Source organism: Triturus cristatus, chromosome 1_2 (genome assembly GCF_964204655.1).
Source record: "Triturus cristatus chromosome 1_2, aTriCri1.1, whole genome shotgun sequence".
Lineage (NCBI taxonomy): Eukaryota > Metazoa > Chordata > Amphibia > Caudata > Salamandridae > Triturus > Triturus cristatus.
The window spans coordinates 1,193,025,312-1,193,050,677 of NC_140580.1; the positions used below are offsets into that span (position 1 = coordinate 1,193,025,312).

General features: G+C 50.6%; 1 protein-coding gene across 5 annotated transcripts in view; it reads right to left on the bottom strand.

Moving 5' to 3' along the window:
* PIP5KL1 (phosphatidylinositol-4-phosphate 5-kinase like 1) overlaps positions 1-25,366 on the bottom strand; it is a 621,182-nt gene that overhangs the window by 255,739 nt on the left and 340,077 nt on the right. For all 5 annotated transcript variants that reach the window (XM_085614153.1, XM_085614158.1, XM_085614155.1 and 2 more), the window contains one exon: positions 4,649-4,803. In XM_085614153.1, coding sequence (XP_085470279.1) covers positions 4,649-4,803 — 155 coding nt within the window. The remainder of the gene's footprint in view (positions 1-4,648; positions 4,804-25,366) is intronic.

Consider the following 25,366-nt stretch of genomic DNA (forward strand, 5'->3'; position numbering starts at 1 on the left):
CCCCTGTTGTGGGCAGGCTGCGGCGTGTGGCTGGGTACGTCGCTCACAATCGGAGCGTACTGCCTGCTTTGCACCACGCTTAAGGAAAAGGCGCTGCTCTCAAGGTACGGCTCGTACGCCGCAACGAACATCAAGAGCACCGTACCTACGCACCGTCCCCTCGAACAACGCGACTGAGCCCCCCAACGAGCCGTAGCTCGCACCGTAACAGGAGGACATCGCACCGTACAACGCGTTTAGATTCACTGCATCGTCTGTGACGAACACCCCCAAGACAAGGTACTGTGTACGTTCTAAGCACCGCAGGGTGTACGCTTCACACCGGAGCGTCTGCAGCGTTGAGACCCGTTCCTAAGCACCGCAGGGTGTACGCTTCGCACCGGAGCATCTGCAGCGTTTGTGAGACCCGTTCTTAAGCATCTCTTATCCCCGTACAAACCACACGAAGAGGAACAAACCGCACAGAACTTTGAAATTACGCTTGAAACAAGAACTGCTTATTGCCAATAGTATTGTGGACCTTTTTATCGTTATTTGGTCTTGTGCTAAGTCTTTCTATATAAAAATACTTATTTTTGATAATCCCAGTGTGGAGTCCATTTGTGGTGTTGTTACTGTATGTGGTCACAAATGCTTAACCTGTAACGCCCTGAGATAAGCCTGGCCTGCTCGCGCCAAGCTACCTAGAGGGTGAGCAGGGGTTGTGTTAGGAGTGCAACCCCTTACCCTGACTGGAGGAGAGGATCCCTCCTTGTCACAAGTCTCTACCTGTGCCAACCAGAGACCCCCAATTCTAACAGACCTCAAGAGGAATCACTAGATACCAGCCCACGGGTCACTCGAGGAGTGTAGGGCAGCAATCTTTGGTGGAATCACTGCTCGGGGTCTGGACTACAAGTAGCCCAAAGCACAGCCTCTGGGATCGCCAAGAAGTATATGCTGCTGCAAATGTGCACGGTGTCCAGGGGTTCGGGTTGCACGGTCCCCACGAGGGCTTTGGATCTTAGAGTTGCTGAGAAGACGGATCGGCCTAGATGAAGCTTGGAAACCCACTCCTGTGTTGCAAAGTCTTCGGAGTCCTTCAGGAACTGCATAGATGCAAACCGGACAGATGCGTCTTTGGTGCCTGCCTTGCAGGGGAGTAACTCCTTTACTCCAAGGGAGATTCTTCGGTCATCCAACGTCGTGTAGATAGAAGTTCTGGGATTCTGTAGCAGAGTTTAGCCGAGGTAAATCTAAAGTCCTGTAGTCAGGGGTTCCTACCTTATACCCAAGGAAGGGGTGGGCCAAACTCTGGGGACCCACCTATGGGAGAGTCAGTACAGAGGGGTGGCTACAACCATGTCCTTTGTCCAGTTTCATGCCAGAGCAGGGGCTGAGTGACCCTGCAACTGGTTTGAGCTGGACTATGCACAGGGACACCAAATGTGCCCCCAGTGCAGACATCAAAGCACTCTTGGAGTGCACCCACCCTGCCCCAGTACACTAAAACCGGTCTTGGAGCTGGTTACACCTCCCTGTGACAGGAAACCTATTGTCCAGTCCTCCCCTGCCAGAGTTTCATCCAGCAGCAGGAGGGCAGACTCGTGTCTGTGGCTGGCAGCATCCATTTTGTGATGCCTGGGTCTGTGAAGCTGGTACCGGGTGTACCGGTGAAGTCATGGTTCTCCCTCTAGTAGGGTAGACTCAAACCTCCCCCGCCAGTTACTGGTGTGGGGGTAGGATTCCAAGGTGTTTGACACCAAACACAACATGTTTCCGTGCAGCCATTCCAAAGTTAGCATTTACAGCGAGGTAATAATGCACTTAAGCGTATATGGTTTGGCTGCTTCACAAACAACCCCAGAATAAAGGTTCCGAAGGCTGCAGAGGGGCTCTGCTCATGCATGAGCACCCTCTCACATAAAACCCATCACCCTGCCTTCAGGATTGATAAGGCCTGCCATAGGGGTGACTGATAGATTTATATGTGCAGTGATATGGAGAGCTATAGTGAACCTATATCTCAGTAAGGGGTGTATGCACCACCTTGCACAGGCCGCAATAGCAGTCCTGTTGTGTCATTTTGGAAGGCTTCCCAGGGGTGGCATAATACATGCTTCAGCCCCTGGTAGGCCCCTGGGGTACCTATGCCCTGGGTAAATAATATACCATATAGTAGGGACTTATAAGGGTACCCCAGAATCCAATCTGGAGTGTACCTAAAGTACATGCATTCAATTTAGAGAGGAAGCAGCTAGGCTGGGGTCCTGGATAGCAGGGCCACAGCCAGACTAAAGTCGAAAAACACTGGAACATCAGCAAAAAGTGGGGGTAACTATAAGAAGCAGATCCTACTCTCCTACAGTTATGAGTTCATAAACTATTGCAATGTTAACCTACAAGGCCGGGGATCTACGATGGGGAAACTAAATGTCCAATTTCTCCACCACCAGGGCCTATGAAACTGTTTTTATAAGGACCCTGCTTATAGCTACAAGACCCCTCACCCCGGTACACCTAGGGGAGACTTTAGGGGTCCTGAATATGCAAAGATAGTGTAGACCCTCACGCCCCAGTGCTCCTAGCACAAACGTTGATTTCGGGACGCAGTTTACTATAATGGGGGAAATGAAATGGGAGTTCTCTTTACCCAGGGCATATAAAACCTATTTTATGAGGGTTTTCCTTAGAAGTACCTGACCCCCACACCTGGGACACCTAGGGTAGACCCTGGGCTACCTAATTTGGCAAATTATTGTAGTTTATCATGTTTAAGTGCCCCTAACACCAAAGTCGAGTTTGGGCACAATTTACACTGAAAAGGAGTCCTGCAACACGGGCTGCTTTTAAAATTACCTCAGGCCTCGGCAGTGCACACATGCAAGTGCAGAAAAGGGCTGCTGGCCTCTAAAGTTCCATGCCCTATTATCTACTAGAGACTTATAGGGTAGGTCATGCCAATCATAGGGGTACCCTAACACATAGTATACCCTAATGTGTGAGTTTTCACTGTGTTTTCACCATAGCACTGGCCTTGGGTCTGGTTTAGCTGAGCCTAAGGACAGTCAGTTACCACCAGTACCAGTCAGCACAAAAATAAGGGGCACAGGGCCCGGGATGACTTTGCAACAGTGGCCCTTCGTCCCTCGCTTACCTCTATGGGTATGTGACACTTCATCCCTCACTGATCTGTGTGTATGGGGCCCTCTGTCACTCACTGATCTGTGTGTATGGGGCCCTCTGTCACTCACTGATCTCTGTGTGTATGGGGCCCTCTGTCACTCACTGATCTGTGTGTATGTGTCCCTCCATCCCTCACTGATCTGTGTGTATGGGGCCCTCCGGCACTCACTGACCTCTGTGTGTGTGGGGCCCTCTGGCACTCACTGACCTCTGTGTGTGTGGGGCCCTCTGGCACTCACTGACCTCTGTGTGTGTGGGGCCCTCTGGCACTCACTGACCTCTGTGTGTGTGGGGCCCTCTGGCACTCACTGACCTCTGTGTGTGTGTGTCCCCTCCACCCCTCACTGATCTCTGTGTGTATGGGGCCCTCCGTCACTCACTACCTCTGTGTGTATAGGGCCCTCCGTCACTCACTACCTCTGTGTGTGTGGGGCCCTCCATCCATCACTAACCTCTGTGTGTGTGGGGGCCTCCGTCACTCACTGATCTGTGTGTGTATGTGTTCCTCCATTGCTCACTGATCTGTGTGTATGGGCCCCTCTGTCACTCACTGACCTCTGTGTGTATGTGTCCCTCCATCCCTCACTGATCTCTGTGCGTATGGGGCCCTCCGTCACTCACTGATCTCTGTGTGTATGGGGCCCTCCATCACTCACTGATGTGTGTATGACTCCCTCCCTCCCTCACTGATCTCTGTGTGTGTGGGGCCCTCCGTCACTCACTGACCTCTGTGTGTGTGGGGCCCTCCGTCACTCACTGACCTCTGTGTGTATGTGTCCCTCCATCCCTCACGTATGTATGAGGCCCTCTGTCTCTCAATATGTATGTGTGTGGCCGGTGGCCCTCACTGGCCCCTTGAGGGCTGGCTCACTAGACACGATAACAAGGTAGCCATGTGAGTGTCGTGGAAGCCCCCATAGCTGTCTCCCGGGAGTGAGGGAAGTTTCGGAGGCAGTCATGTGCACTGCACAGATTGTCCAATGACGGGCGTGTCCCAGAGAGGGAACACACGATAGTGCACTAGTGAGTGAACACACGACGGTGCCCCAGTGATTGCACACACGAGCGTGCCCCGGTGATTGCACACACGAGCGTGCCCCGGTGATTGCACACACGAGCGTGGCCCGGTGAGTGCACACACGAGCGTGGCCCGGTGAGTGCACACACGAGCGTGGCCCGGTGAGTGCACACACGAGCGTGGCCCGGTGAGTGCACACACGAGCGTGGCCCGGTGAGTGCACACACGAGCGTGGCCCGGTGAGTGCACACACGAGCGTGGCCCGGTGAGTGCACACACGAGCGTGGCCCGGTGAGTGCACACACGAGCGTGGCCCGGTGAGTGCACACACGAGCGTGGCCCGGTGAGTGCACACAGGCACATCCCCTTCCCCGCCCGCAGGAGCGCACAGCTCGTCCACCTGTTTACACAGTTCACGGACACAGGCGTCTGTTTACAGTACACACAGCTCCCCCCGGGACTCACGTCAGGAAGAAGTCGGCCTTGCTCTTGGAGTTGCTGATGAACTGCAGGTAGGAGGCCTCGGAGGACAGGGACAGCTGGTACTCCCTCTCCTGGAGGCCGAGCGCCTGGCGCAGGTGCGCAAAGACGGGCGCAGCGTAGGTGCGCATCTCGAAGCCCTGCGGAGGCAAGCAAAGCGCTTAGAGTTGGACCAAGAAGCAAGGCGCTGTGCACACCCCGCCCCCCCACACACGCCCCTCCCCCAGCTCCTCGTCTTCGCGCTGATGAAGGGTCTATGCAGGGGTGTGATGGGACCCCTGAGGAGGCAAGCAAAGCGCTTAGAGTTGGACCAAGAAGCAAGGCGCTGTGCACACCCCGACCCCCCCCCCCCCGCCACACACACGCCCCTCCCCCAGCTCCTCGTCTTCGCGGTGATGAAGGGTCTATGCAGGGGTGTGATGGGACCCTTGAGGAGGCAAGCAAAGCGCTTAGAGTTAGACCAAGAAGCAAGGCGCTGTGCACACCCCGCCCCCCCCCCAGCTCCTCATCTTCGCGCTGATGAAGGGTCCATGCAGGGGTGTGATGGGACCCCTGCGGAGGCAAGCAAGCCCTTAGGTCTGGCGCCACGAAGGAGAGCGCTGTGCACCCCCCCCCCCCCCACCTCTCCCCTAGCTCCTCATCATCGCGCTGCTGAAGCGTCTCTGCATGGGGGGAGGGGCAGCGGAGGCAAGCAAGCGCTTAGGTCTGGCGCCACATAGGAAGGCGCTGTGCATGTCAAGCACACGTACGAGCTCTTGGAACACAATAAGGCGCCACAGAAGTTTACACAGGAGGCTGTTAAAATAACTTCACCCGTCAGCTGCCCCCCCCCCCCCCCCAGCCCTTTTCTGGCTATTTGTGGTAACTGGCACTCAGGGCTACATAGCTTGTCATCCTCTCAAGGTGGTAGGGTGACCAACTGACATGGGTGCAAATTCAGGACAGTGAGTGTAAAAATTCAGGACAAGGGGTCAAAATTCAGGACAAAAATTCAGGACAGGAGGTCAAAATGCAGGACAAAAGGTACGTTTTACAGACACATCAGAGAAGGTTGCGCAATAGTATACAAGTAAGTAAATAGACAACTACTAAAGTACAACTGAAAATAAGTTTATATTAGGTTGAGACAATTGTGCACTTCATGGTTTGTCAGTGTGCGCGCAGCTTTAAGCAAATGTGCAGGTCTTTTTGTGGTAACAAAACCGCCCCCACCTTTCCAGCTCCCAGAGAAAACGGTTGATACCCGGTCCGGCCAGTCTGGCCTTGATGCCACCCTCCAATGGCGCCCCTCATCTTCACGTAGAGCCTCTCTCACGTGTATTTAATTTCTTCTATAGTGCTACTCATCCCAAGTATGTGGGGCAGAGTGTTGGAGTGCGTTACATCACACACATATTATAAAGAGACAATCACTCATATAAATGTGAGTGTCAATGTATAGGAAATGTTGCTTAAGATAATGAGGCTTACAATGTGTAATCATTCTTTCATCCATCATTCAGTCTTTCACCATTAATTCTGTCCTTCCATCTGTGCCCGTCCATGTCCATGTTCAACCATTGACAAACCTATCCATCACGTATCCTTCCATCCATCCATCCATCCATCCATCATTTCACTCATCCATCCCTCAATCCACCCTTTTACTCATCCATCCATCCACCCTTTCACCCTATCCATCCGTACACTCATCCATCCAGTCTTCCATCCATCCATCCACTCATCCATCCAGCCATTTACCTATCCAGCCATCCTTTCACTTACTCATTCATCCATCCAGTCACTCATCCTTCTACCCATTCACCCGTTCAGCCATCCATTTACCCATCCCCTTTTCACTTTCAATTCCCCTTTCACTTAGCCATCCATCCTTCCTTCCATCCATCCACCCACCCATCCATCTACTCATGAATCCATCCATTGAACCTATCATTCATCCATCCTTTCACTCATCCATTCATCCTTTCACTCATCCATCCACCCTTTCACTCCTTCACTCATCTATCCATCCTTTTGTCCATCTACCCGTCCTTTCACTCACTCATCCAGCCTTACATCCACCCTTTCACTCATCCGTACATCCATTCACCCTTTCACTTATCAATACATCCATCATTTCACTCATCCATCCACCCAGTCTCTCGCCCGTCATCCACCCTTTCACTCATCCATCAATCCATCATTTCACTCATCTATCCAGCCATCCATCCACCCATCCCTTCACTTACTTACTCACTCACCGTTTCACATTAATTATGTGACCCATCAATAACTCCACCCTCGCTGTAGTTCCTAAAGCAAGGGGTGGGGTTGGGTGGGGCAGGGTTCACTATGCCCCTGCACTTAGGCAATCTGAAAAAGTGGAAGGCATGAGTCATGCATGATGCACAGTGCCTGGACGTGGGGCGACGGTGACATGGTGTTTCCAGAGCTTTAAGTGGGATGTAAAAACTAGGGGGGTCTCTCCAAAAAGGTGTTTAATGTAATAAAATGTGTGGCTTAAAACACATAAGCTAAAAATCCGTGCTTAATATAATGTGCCGCCCGACTGGTATTTTTGTTGCTTGTGTCATTGCATCCAGATATATAATACAACAAGTAACGTTACACTTGGAACAAGTAACATTACACCTACAACAAGCCAGAACTATTGGCTTTGTCAATGGGTGTTAGTTGCATAAAATAAAAAAGCAGCAACCATGACTGCTATACTATAACTACAATCCTTTCCTTTGAACTTCTTTCACTGCCTTCCTTCGATTAACTGGATTCTCAGGTAGCAGCAGCATGGGCGTTTTGCGCTTCCAGGTGACAGAATGCTCTGCCTGGACCGAGGCAGGAGGAGGCCACCACATGCTGTGCCAGCCCAGACTGACCCATTGTCATTCTGTATGTGGCAATCAGCCCCACACAGAATGACAATGGGCGGGGTGGGGCTGCTCTTGCACTCAGAGGAGTGTGAGGCGGCCCCATCACGGAGCTGAGGCCTCTCGCAGGGGAACAGATCTGCTCCCTAACATGCCTAAAATAACGGACAAAAGGCGTCCGTAAAAAGGATCCTCACGGACAACGGACGTGAGGTCCAATTTACGGACTGTCCGTGAAATTTACGGACGGTTGGTCACCCTACAAGGTGGCCACGCCTAACTAGTGTCCTTTTTTCCAGCATCCTGTGGATTCTACAGAAACCCAGGACTAGTGGATTCTTCCTCGGTGGGGGGCAGACATGGGCAACATATGGCCAATCCCTTTTTTTTTTTTTTAAATAGGAAAAAAGTACTCTGGGTAAAAGTGTCTTTTTTGCCCATAAAAATGGAATCGGCTAACAATTTGCTGTGCTAAAGTCACCATCTTCCAGGAACATACAGAGCTGAAAAAAAACGTAATTTTTCACCACGGTTTGGGGATTTTTCAAAGAGGTTGACCCGGCGAGACCTTTTGTGAGGGCTCAAAAAAGTGCTACCATGGCCAGCCTAGAGCTACAGTGCATGTGCACGGGCGCGCGCCGCGCTCATCACTTTCGTGGCCCCACGGCCGCATTGATGTTCTTCGTGAGCCAGTTCTTTTGTAGGTCTCGGCTAGCGAAGGCTGCGCTTGCGCAGTCTCGCTCGCGAGATTTAATGACTTGGAGAAGATGGGCTTGAACCCGCCCCCTCTTCTCCCCTCTTCTCCATTGGCTGGCCTCTTGAATGCTGGCCAGCCATTGGAGAAGAGGTTTGTCTCTCCGAACAGGCCCCGTCCTTTTCGGATTCGGGGGCGTGTTTTTTGCTACTTTTCTAATTATCTCCTCCAGCCAATGGCAAGAGGAGAGAAAAACACGCCCCCGAATTCGAAACCGCCACTGCCTTTCTCCGAGGCATTTCTGCTTTGCCTCGGAGAAAGGCGGTGGTGTGCTTGTTAAGTCCCTGGGTCAGGCTGCGCAATCAGGGCAAGCGTGCAGCAAGGTTCCCACCCCCACTCGGCTCCGCTGGAACAATCACTGCTGTAGAGTTATAATCGTGACTTGCCCCGTAAACCCCTGTTCAAACGAGCAAATCCCTGTTTTGAGGTAATTCGCCATGGATGCGTTCTTTGTATCCCGCTTGTCAAATACATTGTCGGAACATTAACTGACAAAACGAAGAAGGTGAAGTGCCATGTATGTAAACAGGAAGCCACACGGGTCCTGCTCTCAAGCACTAAAGATTATTATGTCTTGAACAACCGACCCCAAGGAGACGACGGGAAAAAAAAAACTCTCCACTCTCCCAACGGAATATACTGCGAGAGGAAGAAGCGATTTTGTACCTCCTGCGTAAAACATTACAAGTCGGGCACATTTCTCAGTTTACAGGCACAGCAACACGGCGATTGCAGAGAAATGTAAAACACTAGTTAAAATAACAGGTTAGGAGGCTTTGAAAAACCGACATTATAAGGAAGTGTTTTTAAGACTAGAGTTACACATCCGACGGGTTGATAAAAACCAGACATACGTCCGAAATCTAGAATGGCCATTTACGTACCAGCTCCCTTAAACCATGCCGGGAGGAGGAAAGGCAGAAGAACAAACGAGGCATTTGCTATTAAAAAGTTTAAGCTTAAAAGTGCTGTCACGGGAGAAGCATACCTGTTCCAGTCTCCCTCGGTTGCTACCAAATGCGAGCACGGGGATATAAAACACCTCTTCGGAAAAAACACTCCCCAGTTCAGCCATCTTCCCCTGCTACCCTGGTCCGAAACACCGGGGGATTAATAACAAGCAGAATTATGCTCGACTATCCGAACGTCCAATTCCCAATCTTCTTTCTATTCCTCTTGTTGTTGTGGGGTTTTCCCTCCCGCTTCCCTATTGCGTTTCGTTCACATCAACATCACTACCAGCTACCAGCTACCACCGGAAAAAACTTCCACTGCTTCTGACGCAATTTCCTGCCTCCATCTTTTTCGCTGGAGCGCAGTGCTTTAAGATTTTAGACGCCCATCAGACGGCATTATCGGAAAATCTGCCTTTTTACTCTAAGCGTCAGCACAAGAACTGCCGTTACATGCCTGGCAGACCTTCTGAGTCAGGACGTACACTACAAGCTTTTACCGGTCAGTGTCGGAGCTCTATGCCTCTTTGGCCTGTACAAAATAATTCAACTTCCCTCGGAACCCGCCATCCACCCTCGCGAGTTACTGTTTATCGCCGTGTTTCCGGGGCTCGGGCGCCGCCAAGGCCGTTGCTGTGTATGTGGGTTGTATGTTCGTGTGTGCGGGTTGCAGGGGAAGCGTGGCGTGATCCACCGATGGTTGGCAAAAAAAGCGGCATAGCGTGGTGCTGGCTCAAGGCGCCTTATGTCTCGGCAATCGAGGATATATTGGGGTGCTAGTTTGGGCCGAAGTATATGAGTGCCTTTTCTATAAGTCTGTGGGGTCACTTTGCTACAGATGGAAAAGTGACGATTGATAGCAACAATCAAGCTCCATTGGGGTGGGAGTGACAGAGATAATGTAGAACTCCGAGATCATACATGCTGACCTGACCAGATTCAGGTGGGGTGAAAAGATCAAATTGTTTTCAATTAGCTTCGTTCCGGCTAAAGTTGAACTCACTACAGTCCGAGCCAGTGTAAAAAAACACCTCCCACTCCGTTATGTTTTTCAAAATTACACTACCATTTTTAGGTCTCCCCTCCCCCCTTGTCGCGCCCACATACGGAGGTTCTCGGCTGCAGTATTACCGTGATCAGGCGTCCTGCGAGTGCGTTGGCACGGGGATAGGTTGGTGACTAAAGGCAGCGTCCAGGACGCAATGGGCACTGCTTCCCTGTCGGGCATGCATTTACACAGCAGAGGACGATTATGAGAGAACGGAAGAACTCCTACAGGGTTAAATAAAGAACGAATCATTATAGTAGCAAAAGAGGCATTTTGTTATAAACAGTTATTAATATGCCTGACCAATTCTCTCTGTTTAAATGTATGTGTAGTACATTTATTTTGCTTGATGATGCAATAATTTTTGGAAGGTACCGGTCACCTGTCGAAAAAAAAAAAACCACACACACAGACGTTTAACTGTACAGTGGCATGCTGGACCGTGTGTGTCCTTTCTAACGAGACGTACACGTCACACGGGAGGCTTGTATTTTTAATGGGCTGGTTTAAAACACAAAAATCTCGAACTTAATTCTTTCCAACTTGAATTATTTTCCAGAATAGCTCCCATGGTATTTTGGGACACGTCACTGAGGTTAAGCTAAGAAAACTTCTAAGCAGGAGTAGAAATTGTGTGTAAAAGTCACCCCTCCTGCTCTGGGCCACATCACTCCCGCATGTTCGACTACGGCTGCAACAGGGACCGGCCGATTCATGTGTTATTGTTTACATTGAACTGCCAATGCTCGAGACCCGCGTCGTGCCTGTCAAGCACCGCGCTTTCCCCTTCCAGGAGCGCTTTTAGACACTGTTTGGGGGCACTTCAGGGCGAACACTGCTTAGTATGATTCCTTCTTAGGTCACGTCCTCTAGCTCTTCTTGGATGTTGTGGAACTCAGCTCTAATGAATCTTCGAAGCGCTTTAATACAAGTATAAACTCGAACTGTTTTATCAATGCTTTTCTGCTCATTCAACACCCTGTACAGCGCTCTGAAACCTAGACAGAGTCCGCGCTATGATAAACAGTAAATGATGCATTCTAGCGCATCGAAGCTGGCCAGTGTGGCACAGCACCAGTTATAGAAATTCTCTCTACCATAACAAAACATAGGCATTCATTGGGAGTGTTTGGCAGTTTGTTTGAGCCGGGGCTGTGATGGATGCTGTAGTTTGAGTGTGATGCTGCGCAGGAGCCAAGGACAGGAGTCATGTGCGTCTGCTCTCGACCTTGTCTCCAGCTTTATCTTATTTTATGTTTGATGCAGAGTGGCTCTGTGTATGTGGGTGGCTGTGTGTATGTGGGTGGCTGTGTGTGTGTGGGTGGCTTTGTGTGTGTGGGTGCAAATGCAATAGGTCTCGCATTTGAGAGTGTCATGAGCAATGCCAATAGCTCTAACTTTAACAATGCCGAGACCATTGCATTGTAAATGCTTGTTTAGGTCTCGCCTGAGCCAGCGCTTTAGCGCTGCTCTCGCGAGAGCTTTTGTAAACGGGGTATTTGAAAGTGCAAACTAGTGCTTTCATGCCGCCAACTACAGTGCATGTGCGCCGGGCGCACGCACCATTTGGCAGCCTGCGTGATCATTTTGCGGCCGCTTTGATGTTTTCAGTGAGCCGCGCGGCCACTGAGAACATCAAAGCGGCCACGAAAGTGCACACCATTTGCCACCCCCTCCCTTATCCCACTTCCTGCTTGTTGAAAGAGGCAACCAATGCAGTGTCTTAAGGCCTCCGATGCAGAGGAGTGACTTGGACATTGTAATGCTAATCTGGCAGCAGCAGTTTGAATTCTATAATGCTGCTTCAAAATATAATCTGGAGAACCTAAAAAAAGTGCGAAACAATAGTCTAGCTTACTTAAGATGATGTACTGTACTACCAGAGGTCGCGTCTGAGCGGGAAGAAGTGGTAGAATTTTTTGTATCACTCAATATGGAGAAGCAAGAGGATGACACCTTATTTACTTTACTTATTAGTGGCAGATCTTCATTCGCCCAAAAGCCAAAGTTCCCAATATTGGCTAAACACCAGAAGGAAGCTCTCTCAAGGATTGCACAAAATGTTAGTTTTATCACCATTGAATTGCTGAGCATTCATGGATCACTAAGCTGAAATTTCCCTCATACAATTATAAAAAACAAGCATTGGCATAGCCAATAGGTCTCGCTTTTGGGACCTTATAAGTGTTTAGCCATGCAACAGTTGATATTCTTGCACCAGGGATATTGTGCTGCATACCTAAATACTTATAAGGTCCCAAAAGCGAGACCTATTGGCTATGCCAATGCTTGTTTTAGGTCTCGCCTGACCCAGCGCATGCGCTGGTCTGGCGAGACTTATTGAGAGGGCTCCAAAAAGTGCTACCAGGCCAGCCTAGGGCTACAGTGCATGTGCGCGGGCGTCACTTTTACCGCAATTACTTTCACTTTAGCTACCGCACGCCCGCTTTGATGTTTGATCGCGATCACTTTCACTTTTGCGTTTGATCGTGATCACTTTCGCGGCCGCTTGGCATAGCCAAAAGGTCTCGCTTTTGGGACCTTATAAGTGTTTAGTTATGCAACTGTTGCATGACTAAACACTTATAAGGTCCCAAAGGCGAGACCTATTGGCTATGCCAATGCTTGTTTTTTCTGTTTATTACTGCTCTGTAGTAATGGTGGCACACGTGCTTTAGCTTAAACATCTTAGGCTAAAGCACAGGTGCTGAGATTGCTTCAAAAGTAAAGAAATCGACAATTCTTTACTTTTGAAGCAATCTCGGCACCAGACTTTAGCTTAAGATGTTTAAGCTAAAGCACGGGTGCCACCATTACTACAGAGCAGTAATAAACAGAAACAAGCATTGGCATAGCCAATAGGTCTCGCTTTTGGGACCTCATAAGTATTTAGTTATGCAACTGTTGCATGGCTAAACACTTATAAGGTCCCAAAAGCGATACCTATTGGCTATGCCAATGTTTGTTCCTATTTTTTGCACTCTCAACCTACTTCCAGTTTGTGGTGGAAACCAGTGCGAACCCCATGGGTATGGGTGATCCAGGAAAGCCATACATTTCTGAAAAGTAGACAAAATTCCAAATTCAGCTTGGGTCATATGTGTAGAGATGGTTTTCTTAAAGAAACCAACTGTTAAAATAAAAGAAATATTGAAAATGACTAGGAAAAAACCCAACATTTGCTACAACGTTTTCATCTGTATCTTTTTGTCATGATGGGCGATTTACAAAAGCAATATACCATTGTATCCGCTTGACCCTTCAGTTGCGGGGATATATAGGGTGTGTAGGTTCTCCAAGAACCCAAGGTACCAAGAACCAGGGGTGCAGCTAGACCCGAACCTCGGGGTGCTGGTGGCGGGGCGGCCGAGACAGGATTAGAATTCACATTTGGAAGGCCAATAAGTCCGTGTAATGTGCCAACGCGGAGAAGCACATATCCCTGCCTCTCTGTCACACGTTAGCACATCGAAGTCACATCTTTTCTCTTCCCCCGAGACCCTGAGCACTCCTGGGGGTCAGAGCGTCCGCCAGACCTGCGAGTTTGGATGTCTGCGAGTTGGCTGGTACCAAGCGATTCCTGTGCATGTCTGGCGCACAGAAAAGAAAGCACGGAAGGGTTTTAGAAAATTGTCTTTACGATTAAAAAGAGCTCGACCTGCATAATGGTAAATGCTTCCGGGGAACAAGAAGACGCATGTGGGGCGAATCTCCTGATGTGCCCAAGAAAGGGCGCCCACAGACACTAAGAAGGAGTCTTGGGGTGCGAAGAATCAACGGGGAGAAAGGGAGTCGCGGAGCAGGGGCGTAACACAGGCCCCCCGCTTCCCCCGCAGTGCGGGGGGCCCCTGAGCTGCAGGGGGCCCCTCCGTGTACCTTGCAGGGGGGCCCCTTCAGCTTTCGTTACGGCAGAGTCACGGAGGGCTTCTATCGGCCGCTCACAAAATGCGAGCTGACCGACACAGTCCACGCAGGGGACCCTCATAAGAGGGCGGCCCCTTTAGTGCCACAAGATGGCACACTGGGCAACCTAGTCTTTTGGCCAGAAACCCCTGCTGGGGTCCCGCGCGTCACTTCCGGCTGTGGGGGGTGGGGGGTTCAGGGAGAGTTATATAGTCCTCCCCCACCCCCCTGGCGGCCTCTTTGTCCCCTCGCCCTGACGCCGACTCCCTCCCATCCGCCTACCCGGCGATCAGGGTGAGGGGAGGAAGGATGTTCTAATCTTTATTTGTGTTGCAGGCGGAGTTACATGGCGATCCAGAGGCGGAAAGGTACTCCGGGGTACCCTCTTCAGAAGCACAAAGGGTGCTGAGGCCGAATATCCCCAGGAAGTCTGTGCAGTGGACCCTGGGGTGCGACGGCGCCCCATCTGTCCTACGGGCGGTTGGAAACCTGTACAACCGGGGGTCGCTTGAACGCTCCGCCCCTCGTAGGGGGGCGTGAGTTATATGGTGGACCAATGTTTCACCGGAAGTGGGAGGGGCTATCCCCTCACCACAACCGGTAAGCAATGATTGGCTAAGACCACGATGCAAGTTGGCCCATCAGGTGGTAGGCCGCGAGAGGCGGCTTGCCTTTGGATCGCCTGTAAGATCCCCACCATGTTGGCATATTTGGTATGCTAATAAACCTGCAGCAATTTTCTCCACCAAAAAGTTGTCTTGTCTGCTTATTTATGCTACCTGTATGTTGCTGCGGGAGGGCTGGTGAGTGTGGCCAATATTGGCACTAGGAGGGGGACTCGCTAACAACTCAAGACCACATCCCCTTCCTTAGTTGATGCAACAAACTTTAAAAAAGCTCCAGACTTTTGATTTGACCACTTCCTGTGAGCACTCGTGTCCTGTTGACGTTTTCACAAAGCCGTTAGGCCCCGTTCCTCAAGTTGTCTGGTTAGCGGCCCGAATTCAAACATTTTTTTTTTCTATAAATGTTTTATTTATTATTTGCAATATAAGCATGCAATCAGAAAAATCATGAACACACAAAATAAATTGAATGGTGAGCAATGACGGGGTACAGAACAAAAAAACCAGCACTGTTCTCAGGAAATGACAGCAAGAGATAGGACATCAAATTCAAAGATGAACATAGGACGATAGTCACCTCAAGATTATCTACATTTATCGACATTGGGTCGGACATCACAGTTTTAAAGGTGCAGTCCCCTGTGCTCCCGGTCATGATTCAATTCCCTCCATCTTCCCCCCCCAGTTCCAAACCATAACATGCTCTCCATGGGGCCCATAGCTTTGGAAATTTCCGGGGACAACCCCTGGCTTTGTACGTCACTTGTTCCGCTACCATATCTAGGTCTACACCTGCCCTCCATTCCTTAAGTGTGGGGAGTTGCTGGACCCCCAGTAAAGCGCTATGTCCCTTTTGGCTACCACCAGCCCCAAATCGGCTAGCAGAAGTGACATGGCAGACCCACATCCGTGGGGATCCCCAGTAGAAGAAATCGAGCCTCTAGGTCCAACTGTGCACCCGATATGTTGTTCAGTTCCTTCACTACCTTACTCCAGTATGTTCGTATCCTGCTGCACTCATATAGGGTACGTATGAATGTACCTCGTTCTATATGGCATCTAGACAGTCTGGCTTGGTAGCTCTCCCCATGGTGCGGATGTAGGAAGGTGGATATCTGACTATGGTTACCCCCAACTTTTTGCCTAGTGTCTAGCTGGTTTTTCGACTTAGTTGGCCTGAGATCCTGCCATTCAGGGTCTCAGGCTGTCTGCTCTCTCTTTAAAATGGACTCCATGTACCCTAGGTACATGCCCAATTGGTAAGGATCACCTTATTGGACCCTGTACAGTGTACCCTAGGTACCCAGGGCATAGGTGTATCCTAGGCCTCCCAGGGGCTGCAGCATGTATTATGCCACCCCTGGTCTGGCCTTCCAATCAGACACAACTGGCTGATCCCTCAGCTGGGGCAAGGTCGTGTAATCACCCCTTGCTTAGATATAGTATACCTATATTTACCCTTATATATAGACACATGTGTACCTATCAACCACTCCTATGGCAGGCCTTAACAATCCTGGAGGCAGAGTGCTTGGTAACATGTGAGATGGTGCTCTAGCATGAGCTGAGCCTGTCTGCAGCTTTCGGAACCATGTCCTTATAGCTGTTCTATGATATAGCCTACCATATACTCTTAAAGTGCCTTATAATCTTAAACGGTTATGGTAACTATGGTTTGGCTTTATCAAAACATGTCGTGTAAGGTGTCTAACACTTTGGAATAATACCCCCATACCATTTCTGGTGATGAGGATATTATTCCTCCCTTCTAGAGGGAGAGACATGTTAAAATCCTACTTTGCTGTTTAACTCTCACCAAAGTTTCAGCATCACAAAATGGATGCTGCTGCCACAGACACGAGTCTGACCTCCTGCTGCTGGGAGTGATCCCAGCCAGGGAGGCCTGGACAATAGGTTTCCTGCTTGGGGAGGTGCTAGCACCTCCCCAGACAGCCTTTAGTGTATTGGGGCAGGGTGGGCTGAAAGGAATGAGACATGCCTGGGGCACACAAGGTGCTCCATGCATAGTCCAGTTCAAACCGGCGCTGGGGCACTCCAGCCCCAGCTCTGGCGCGAAACTGGACAAAGGAAAGGGGGTGTAGCCACTCCCCTTCCTGGTCCCACCCATAGGAGGGACCTTGCAGGTAGCCCAGCCCACTAGCCCAGTATATTAGTAGCTAGTTGGGCCCTGCTAAATGAGATTATCCTGAACCTGCAACTTGAACAGAATCTCTGGACCTTCGACATTCAACGAAAGAAGAAGACTGAAGAATCTCCCTTGTGGCCAAGGAGTGGCTACCCTGTGCAAACAGGCACCATCAAGAGACTACCCTTTGCTTTGCTGAAGTTCTACGAGGGACCGACTGCAGAGCCCGACCAGAGCCTTGACTTCCAGACTTCTCCGACCCTGATCCACATCCACAGCCGAGCTGAGATCCGTGGAGGCGACGAGAGACGTGGGACCGGCTACCTGGGAAAAGTGGCGAGTATCTTCCAGCGCAGCTTCTGAGGTACCCTCGAAGTTGTGCACCGGGGATTGAGAAGCCCCAACCCCAAGCACCATCTGCACCGAAGATCAGCCCCCCACACTCCACGAGTCCTGCGTGGGGCCCTTCTCCATTTTCCTGCTTGCCGCGTCTGTCCGGTTGCTTGCCCGTTGGCTAGCGGCCTCTGACAACACACCTTGAACTCTTCACTGCTGGTTTGGCTCCTCCAGACTGGCTCCCGCTTCTTTGCAAAAGAGAAGCACCCCAGACCTTCCTGGTCTGCACCAGAAGCAAGTCCTCCGTCCTTCGTGGGTTCCGCTTGCCAAGGCTTGGTGAGTCCTAGTTCAACTTCGACGCCGCCGACAGCAAGAGCCTTCGTGGGACAGCTCGCCTCCTGGTCCTGGTCGTCCTCGACATCTCCTGGTACCCGTGGCTGCAGCGACAAGCTTCACCCTTCACCTGCAATCTTCACGACATCGCCTGGTTCCCTCCTGGTTCCACGTGGTCACTGGCTAGTGACCTTGACTCTGTCCTTTCTGCTTGCAGGTTCCTTCCTTCTTGATCCCGGCCTTGGGATCCACTGGACACTCTTCACTGACTGCCTGTCAGCAACTTTCCTTCAGGCATCCATAGAAGTCCGCGACGAAACCCGACGCAAGTTCACACCTATGCACCCGCAGCCCGTGGGCTAGGTAACTTGGGTACTTCGGTGCTCACAAGGGTAGTGACTATCCTAGGGTCTAGTTTCCGAGTCTCGACTCTCTAGTTGCTTCAGAAGTGTCCTTAAACTGCTTATTTGAAAACTGTACTATTTCTATCGACTATATGCATTACGCGTGAGTGTTTCCACTCTGCACCTGAATCCCGTGGGCCTCCCACTTCCTAACTGTTGGTAGTGTAGTGTAGCCCCAGCGATTCCCTAGGCCTAGGCCTATTCTATTTCCGTGACAGTGGTCCTTATACCACTTCTTTAGTATATGGTTTACGTGGCCCCTAGGGCCTAACTGTATTACTTACCTGTGTGACTTATGTATGCTTAAATAAGACTGTGTTGTACTTACCTCGAATCTCATAAAGAGTGCTGAGGGTTTGACTAGAATAAATACACTTTATTTTATATATATATCTGTTGTGGTGTCCTTTCATTTGGTATTCAAGGGATTATATATGGTATCACAGCTGGCTTCACATGCCATTCAGAGTTTAGCCTAAGACTGCTCTTGTCCATGCTACCACTAGGATAGCTGGTCTATAAGGTTGACTTTACAACCAATCACCATAAGGGTTGTTTGGACTGATATAAGGTGTACACTAGAACTAGTGACATCATACATCAGGCCAACTTCTCACAGCGGAGACTCGCCCTAGCAGAGTAAGTCCTGTGGAGGATTTTGTATTGAATAAGGCGGAGTCTTAATGTAATCGCCACTTGGCGCGGATGCATGAGGGCGGCCTCCAGTCTCTCTTCCATTGGACCAGCGGTAAGTTCCCGTTTAGCTCTAAGCGGGCTAGTTTATCAGGCATATTGTTAAGTAGTGTTTTGTAGGTCAATGAGATGACCTGAGCAGAAATCTCTTCTTGTAGGAGCCTGCCTTCTAGTAGGGCATTTTCCGGCAGTGACTCCGCGTCTATTCCCTCGGCTCGCCAGGCATGTTTTAGTTTGAGATAAGCATAATATTGAGAGGCTTGTAAGTGATGGGTAGCCTGTAGCGTCGTGAACGGAGCCAATGTGCCTTTTTCCAAGACGCTGCGTATTTTAGAGATCCCATTTAGATCCCACTGCTTGAAGCCACTCAGTTTCCCTCGTTCAACCAATCTTGTCCCCTCCCACAGGCTTCATGTCCCATCTCATTTGCCTCTCAGCACCCTTCCAGGCCTCTAATACTCTCTGGGTAGCAGGTAGGAGCCGACGGCTACCTTTACCTCCATATATATAGTGCAATTGCGTGCGTGTCCTGAATTGCAGCCTTTCCAACAGATAAGTGGGGCGATCCCCAGGAGCGGGATTCCATTCTTTAATTACGATGAGATGGGCCGCTCTGTAATGTGCTCTAATGTCCGGTAAGGCCAAAGCCCCATTGTACGGCTTTCGTTGCGGTGCTATTCTTGGATGGGCCCCATCCCAAAGAAGCATACGTAATTCGCAGTTGAGAGTTGTAAGCAAGGCCACTGGAATTCTACAGTAAGTATTTTGCAAGACAGAGTTGCTGGGGAAATGTGATCATTGTATACATTGCGGCCCTCCCCACGATCGTCAGCGGGAGCTTCCTCCATCTTTTAACAACTTCTTGGAAATTTAAAAGAACTCGCCTAACATTACGTTTTCCTCATCTCCCCGTTGTGCCTCCTACACCCCCCTCCTCTTCCCTCCATTGTTCTCAGTCTACCGCCCCTATTCCTCCCCTCTCTCCCCCTTGCCTATTTGTTCCTCATGTTTATGCGATGCTTTTGTACTCGTGTCATTCCTGTAACTACGCTCCAGTAACTGATGTAACTTTGTAACCATGTTCTGAAACAATGTCTCTTCCTCATGTAAAGCGCTCTGATACCTCCGGGTCTAGCCAGCGCTATATAAAAAACTCAATAAATAAATAAAATAAAATAGAAATACGCTCCAAAATGGTAGCCACCTCAGTGGTGATATAAAGTCCACGGTAGGTAAATCCCTCTGTGGTGTATCGCAGGCAACTCGGGTAGGACTGGGGTTCCACCGCCCCTCCCGGCGGATATAGGGTGGATTTACTCCAGTTAATCCTGTATCCGGCGCGACGCCCATATTCTTCAAAAACGTCTCTGCTGCCGGCTGCCACGGGTTTTATCGCTGCATCGCCACTAACGCCAGGCCGACCTCTCACATGTGCTGCCGGCTGCCACGGGTTTATCGCTGCATTGCCACTAACGCCAGGCCGACCTCTCACATGTGCTGCCGGCTACCATGGGTTTATCGCTGCATTGCCACCAACGCCAGGCCGACCTCTCACATGTGCTGCCAGCTGCCACGGGTTTACCGCTGCATTGCCACTAACGCCAGGCCGACCTCTCACATGTGCTGCCGGCTGCCACGGGTTTACCGCTGCATTGCCACTAACGCCAGGCCGACCTCTCACATGTGCTGCCGGCTGCCACGGGTTTATCGCTGCATTGCCACCAACGCCAGGCCGACCTCTCACATGTGCTGCAGGCTGCCACGGGTTTATCGCTGCATTGCCACTAACGCCAGGCCGACCTCTCACATGTGCTGCCGGCTGCCACGGGTTTATCGCTGCATTGCCACTAACGCCAGGCCGACCTCTCACATGTGCTGCCGGCTGCCACGGGTTTACCGCTGCATTGCCACCAACGCCAGGCCGACCTCTCACATGTGCTGCCGGCTACCATGGGTTTATCGCTGCATTGCCACCAACGCCAGGCCGACCTCTCACATGTGCTGCCGGCTACCATGGGTTTTATCGCTGCATTGCCACTAACGCCAGGCCGACCTCTCACATGTGCTGCTGGCTGCCACGGGTTTACTGCTGCATTGCCACCAACGCCAGGCCGACCTCTCACATGTGCTGCCGGCTACCATGGGTTTATCGCTGCATTGCCACCAACGCCAGGCCGACCTCTCACATGTGCTGCCGGCTGCCACGGGTTTACCGCTGCATTGCCACCAACGCCAGGCCGACCTCTAACATGTGCTGCAGGCTGCCACGGGTTTACCGCTGCATTGCCACTAACGCCAGGCCGACCTCTCACATGTGCTGCCGGCTACCATGGGTTTACAGCTGCATTGCCACCAACGCCAGGCCGTCCTCTCACATGTGCTGCCGGCTACCATGGGTTTACAGCTGCATTGCCACCAACGCCAGGCCGACCTCTCACATGTGCTGCCGGCTACCATGGGTTTATCGCTGCATTGCCACTAACGCCAGGCCGACCTCTCACATGTGCTGCCGGCTACCATGGGTTTTATCGCTGCATTGCCACTAACGCCAGGCCGACCTCTCACATGTGCTGCCGGCTACCATGGGTTTTATCGCTGCATTGCCACTAACGCCAGGCCGACCTCTCACATGTGCTGCCGGCTGCCACGGGTTTACCGCTGCATTGCCACCAACGCCAGGCCTACTCGCCTCCAGACAGTCCTTCTCCTTCCTTTCTGCGGAGTTAGAATTTTTTTAGTTGATTTTAAAAGCAAAATCAAGAAGCACGTCATATCTAGGTCTGCTTATGAGAGGGCATTACCTCCTAGTCCGATTCCGAGTACCCTGTGACCTTTCACCCAGACAGCGGGTAGCAAGGACGCCAATAGCCCGTACGCAAGGAAAAGGCTGCTGTCCCGCCAGTTGGATAGTAAAGGACAGAAAGAATCAGGGTGCCCTGCCACCTCACGATCTGGGGGCACAGCGCCATGGCCGACAGTAGCCTAGCGCCTTTCCACCATGTGGTACGTCTGGAGTGCCCTCAAATCGGAACCCTCTTTCGGCTTGCAATTTGATGTTAGTGTTACAGACTGTTGTATGCATCCTGGGCAACAGTAAACACAAATTTCAGCAGCATTTCAGCACAAAACGTTATATCCTAGGTGACGGGGGGTCATGTCTTGTTCCCAACATTTGTACAGCAAAGTGCTATCATTCTTACTCTCAGGGGATGGGTGCCAACATGAATGTGGGGCAGGTGCCGAGAGGAGTCAAGATGCCCACTCATTGGCAATGTGTGGCTTAACGCCTAGACTTTTAAGCTGGGGGACCAGGTTTGAGTCTGGCTGGAGACTCAAAACATCCTGTGATTCTGGACAAATAACTTAATCTCCCCGCGCCTAAAAATTAATGCGTCCGTCTGTAATGCAACTGGTGCTCATGCAAAGCGCTCTGATACCTTTGTTTCAAGTTCGCGCTTTATAAAACAGCTAAATAAATGTCTGCAGTGTTCTGCACAGTCCTAGTTGGTGCTGCACAGCTGCTGGGTGGAATATATTAGTTTAGCGCATTATCAGTATTAATGTAGCGCAAAATCACTTGCTGTTTATTGCATTCTGCTCTGTTGCCCGGCCTAATAAGGCTGCCTCATTGAGCCGCATTATTACCAATTACGCGGCTGCATGCAGTGTTGTGTGGGTGGCGACGTGGCATATTTAATCGCCTTGTTCTAAATGGTTTGTGGGGGGCTCTGGATGTGCTGTTGAGGGTAAACAGGCAAGGGGCAATTGGTGTTTAAAAGGGCAGTAGCTACGTCAGCCCATTACAGGGTTCGGGAACTTGGAGTAACAAAACTATTACTTACTTCATCGCCAGCACCTCACGTGAATAAATCTTTGCCATGGCACCTGCAAGGGGCCATGAGTATTGAATTGTTTATTAAACTGCGGCCTTTTACTCCCAACACAGTTTGTATTGGTTTTGTTAAAGGTATGATTAGGGTCTGGGTGTTAAACTGGAACTACGTAGGTGCAACTATGTCTGGACAGCGTTAACAAGTGTAAAAAAAACAAAAAAAAAGGAAAATGATGCCACATAATTTGCCATTTCTTGCCACTTAATTTAATCAACCCTGCAGCATAATTTGGCCGTACCCTGCCGCACAGTCCCAGGAGCTGTGGCGAGTGTGTTCCGTGACTAGTGACTTGTCAGCTTATTAAGCAATGGGGGAAGCTCTTGACATGTCCCTGGTGGGGGGATTCTTTTAGAATACTTCACATGTTCCTGCTGGTGTACTTGCAGTATGATGTGTTGCCACCATTTGCACACACCTGCATTTTACCACATGAGTGGGAGATATGTTTTTTTTTAACAGACATCTCCACTGGTCGAATTGCATAGACTGATTTCTGCAGCCCAGTGTTACCACGGTACATTACAAAGCATGTTTCTGTCCATGACACACAGGGATCGCGTCCTTAAACATCATAGGGCGTAAAATGATGTGGCCGGATTAGTAACAGGATAAAGTGCTGCATGGCTAAACACTTATAAGGTCCCGAAGGTGAGACCTATTGGCTATGTCAATGCTTGTTTAATTTAGCAGTGTTCATTAAACCCAAGTTTCTTATTTTCATGAGTGTAGGAAGGTGGAATCTGACTGCATGTTACCCCCATTTTTTGCCTGGTGTTTTGCTTGTTTTCGACTTAGACTGGGGTCCTGATTAGCAGGATCCCAGCCAAACTATTTGCTTTCTCCCTAAAACTGATTGCATGTACTTTAGGTACACTACAGATTGGATTCTGGGGTACCCTTATAATTCCCTAGTATACGGTATACTATATACCCAGGGCATAGGTACCCCAGAGACCTCTCAGGGGCTGCAGCATGTTTTATGCCACCCCTGGGAGACCATTCAAAATGACACAACAGGTCTGCTACAGCATCCTGTCTAAGGTGGTGTATGCACCCCTTACTTAGATATAGGTTCACTATATCTATCCTTATCACTGCACATATAAACCTATCAGTTACCCCTATGGCAGACCTTATCAATCCTGAAAGCAGGGTGCTGGGTTTTATGTGAGAGGGTGCCCATGCATGAGCAGAGCCCCTCTGCAACATTCGGGACCTTTATTCCGGGGTTGTTTGTGATGCAGCCAAACCATATACTTAAGTGCATTATATAACCTTGCGATAAATGCTACATTTGGAATGGCTGCATGGAAACATGTCGTGTTTGGTGTCAAACACCTTGGAATCATAGCTCGACACCAGAAACTGGTGTGGGAGGTATGATTTCACCCTACTAGAGGGAGAAACATGACAGCACCGGTACACCCGTTACCTGCTTCACAGAACCCTGGCATTAGAAAATGGATGCTGCCAGCCACAGACACGAGTCTGCCCTCCTGCTGCTGGACGAAACTCTGGCAAGGGAGGCCTGGACGATAGGTTTCCTGTCACAGGGAGGTGTGACCACCTCCCAGACAGGCTTTAGTGTACTGGGGCTGGGTGGGTGCACTCCAAGAGTGCTTTGATGTCTGCACTGGGGGCACATTTGGTGTCCTCAAGCATAGTCCAGCTCAAACCGGTTGCAGGGGCTCAGCACCTGCTCTGGAGCGAAACTGGACAAAGGACATGGGTGTAGCCACCCCTCTGTCCTGACCCTCCCATAGGTGGGTCCCCAGAGTTTGTCCCACCCCTTCCTTGGGTATAAAGTAGGAACCACTGACTACAGGACTTTAGATTTACCTGGACGAAACTCTGCTACAGTATCCCAGAACTTCAACTATCTACACTACGTTGGATGACCGAAGAATCTCCCTTGGAGTAGAGGAGTTACTCCCCTGCAAGGCAGGCACCTGAAACGCATCTGTCCGGTTTGCAACTACGCAGCTCCCGAAGGACTCCGAAGACTTTGCTACACAGGAGGTGGGTTTCCAGGCTTCCCCAAGGCCGATCAGTGCTCTCAGCAATCCTGAGATCCAAAGCCCTTGTGGGGACAGTGCAACCCGAACCCTTGTACATTTGCAGCAGCATATGCTTCTTGGCAATCCCTGAGGCTGTGCTTTGGGCTACTTTTAGTCCAGACCCCTTGCAGTGATTCCACTGAAGGTTACTGGCCTACATTCCTCGAGTGACCCGTGGGCTGGTATTTAGTGATTCCTCTCGAGGTCCCTCCACGATCCCTTGTCCGTTGACTAGTGGGTCCCTGAGAAGGTAACTTTGACTTTCAACATGTTTACCTGGTTGCTCCAGACGTGCCCTGATTCTCCATCGCTTGGGGAGTCCACAGGACCTTGCTGGTCCACACCAAAGCAGTTTTACTCTCACCGCATGGGTTGCCATTGCCAAGGCTTGTTGGTCTCCAGTCCAGACACCGACCCCCCAGCACTTGACATCCTTTGTGAGAGAGCTCACTTGCAGAATGTGGTCGTCGTCAACACCTCCTGGTCTCCGTGGCAGTGGAGTCCAGCTTCACCTCATCGCACCTGAAACACCCGACATCGGTGGGCATTGGTCTATCGTGCCCCTGGTCACTGGCAAGTGACCCAGACTGTCCCCTCTGCTTTCAGGTTCCTCACATCTTCAATCCAGGCTTGGATCACACCGGACACTTTTCCTTTTCACGGCAGCAGCACTTTGCAGCAACTCTCCAT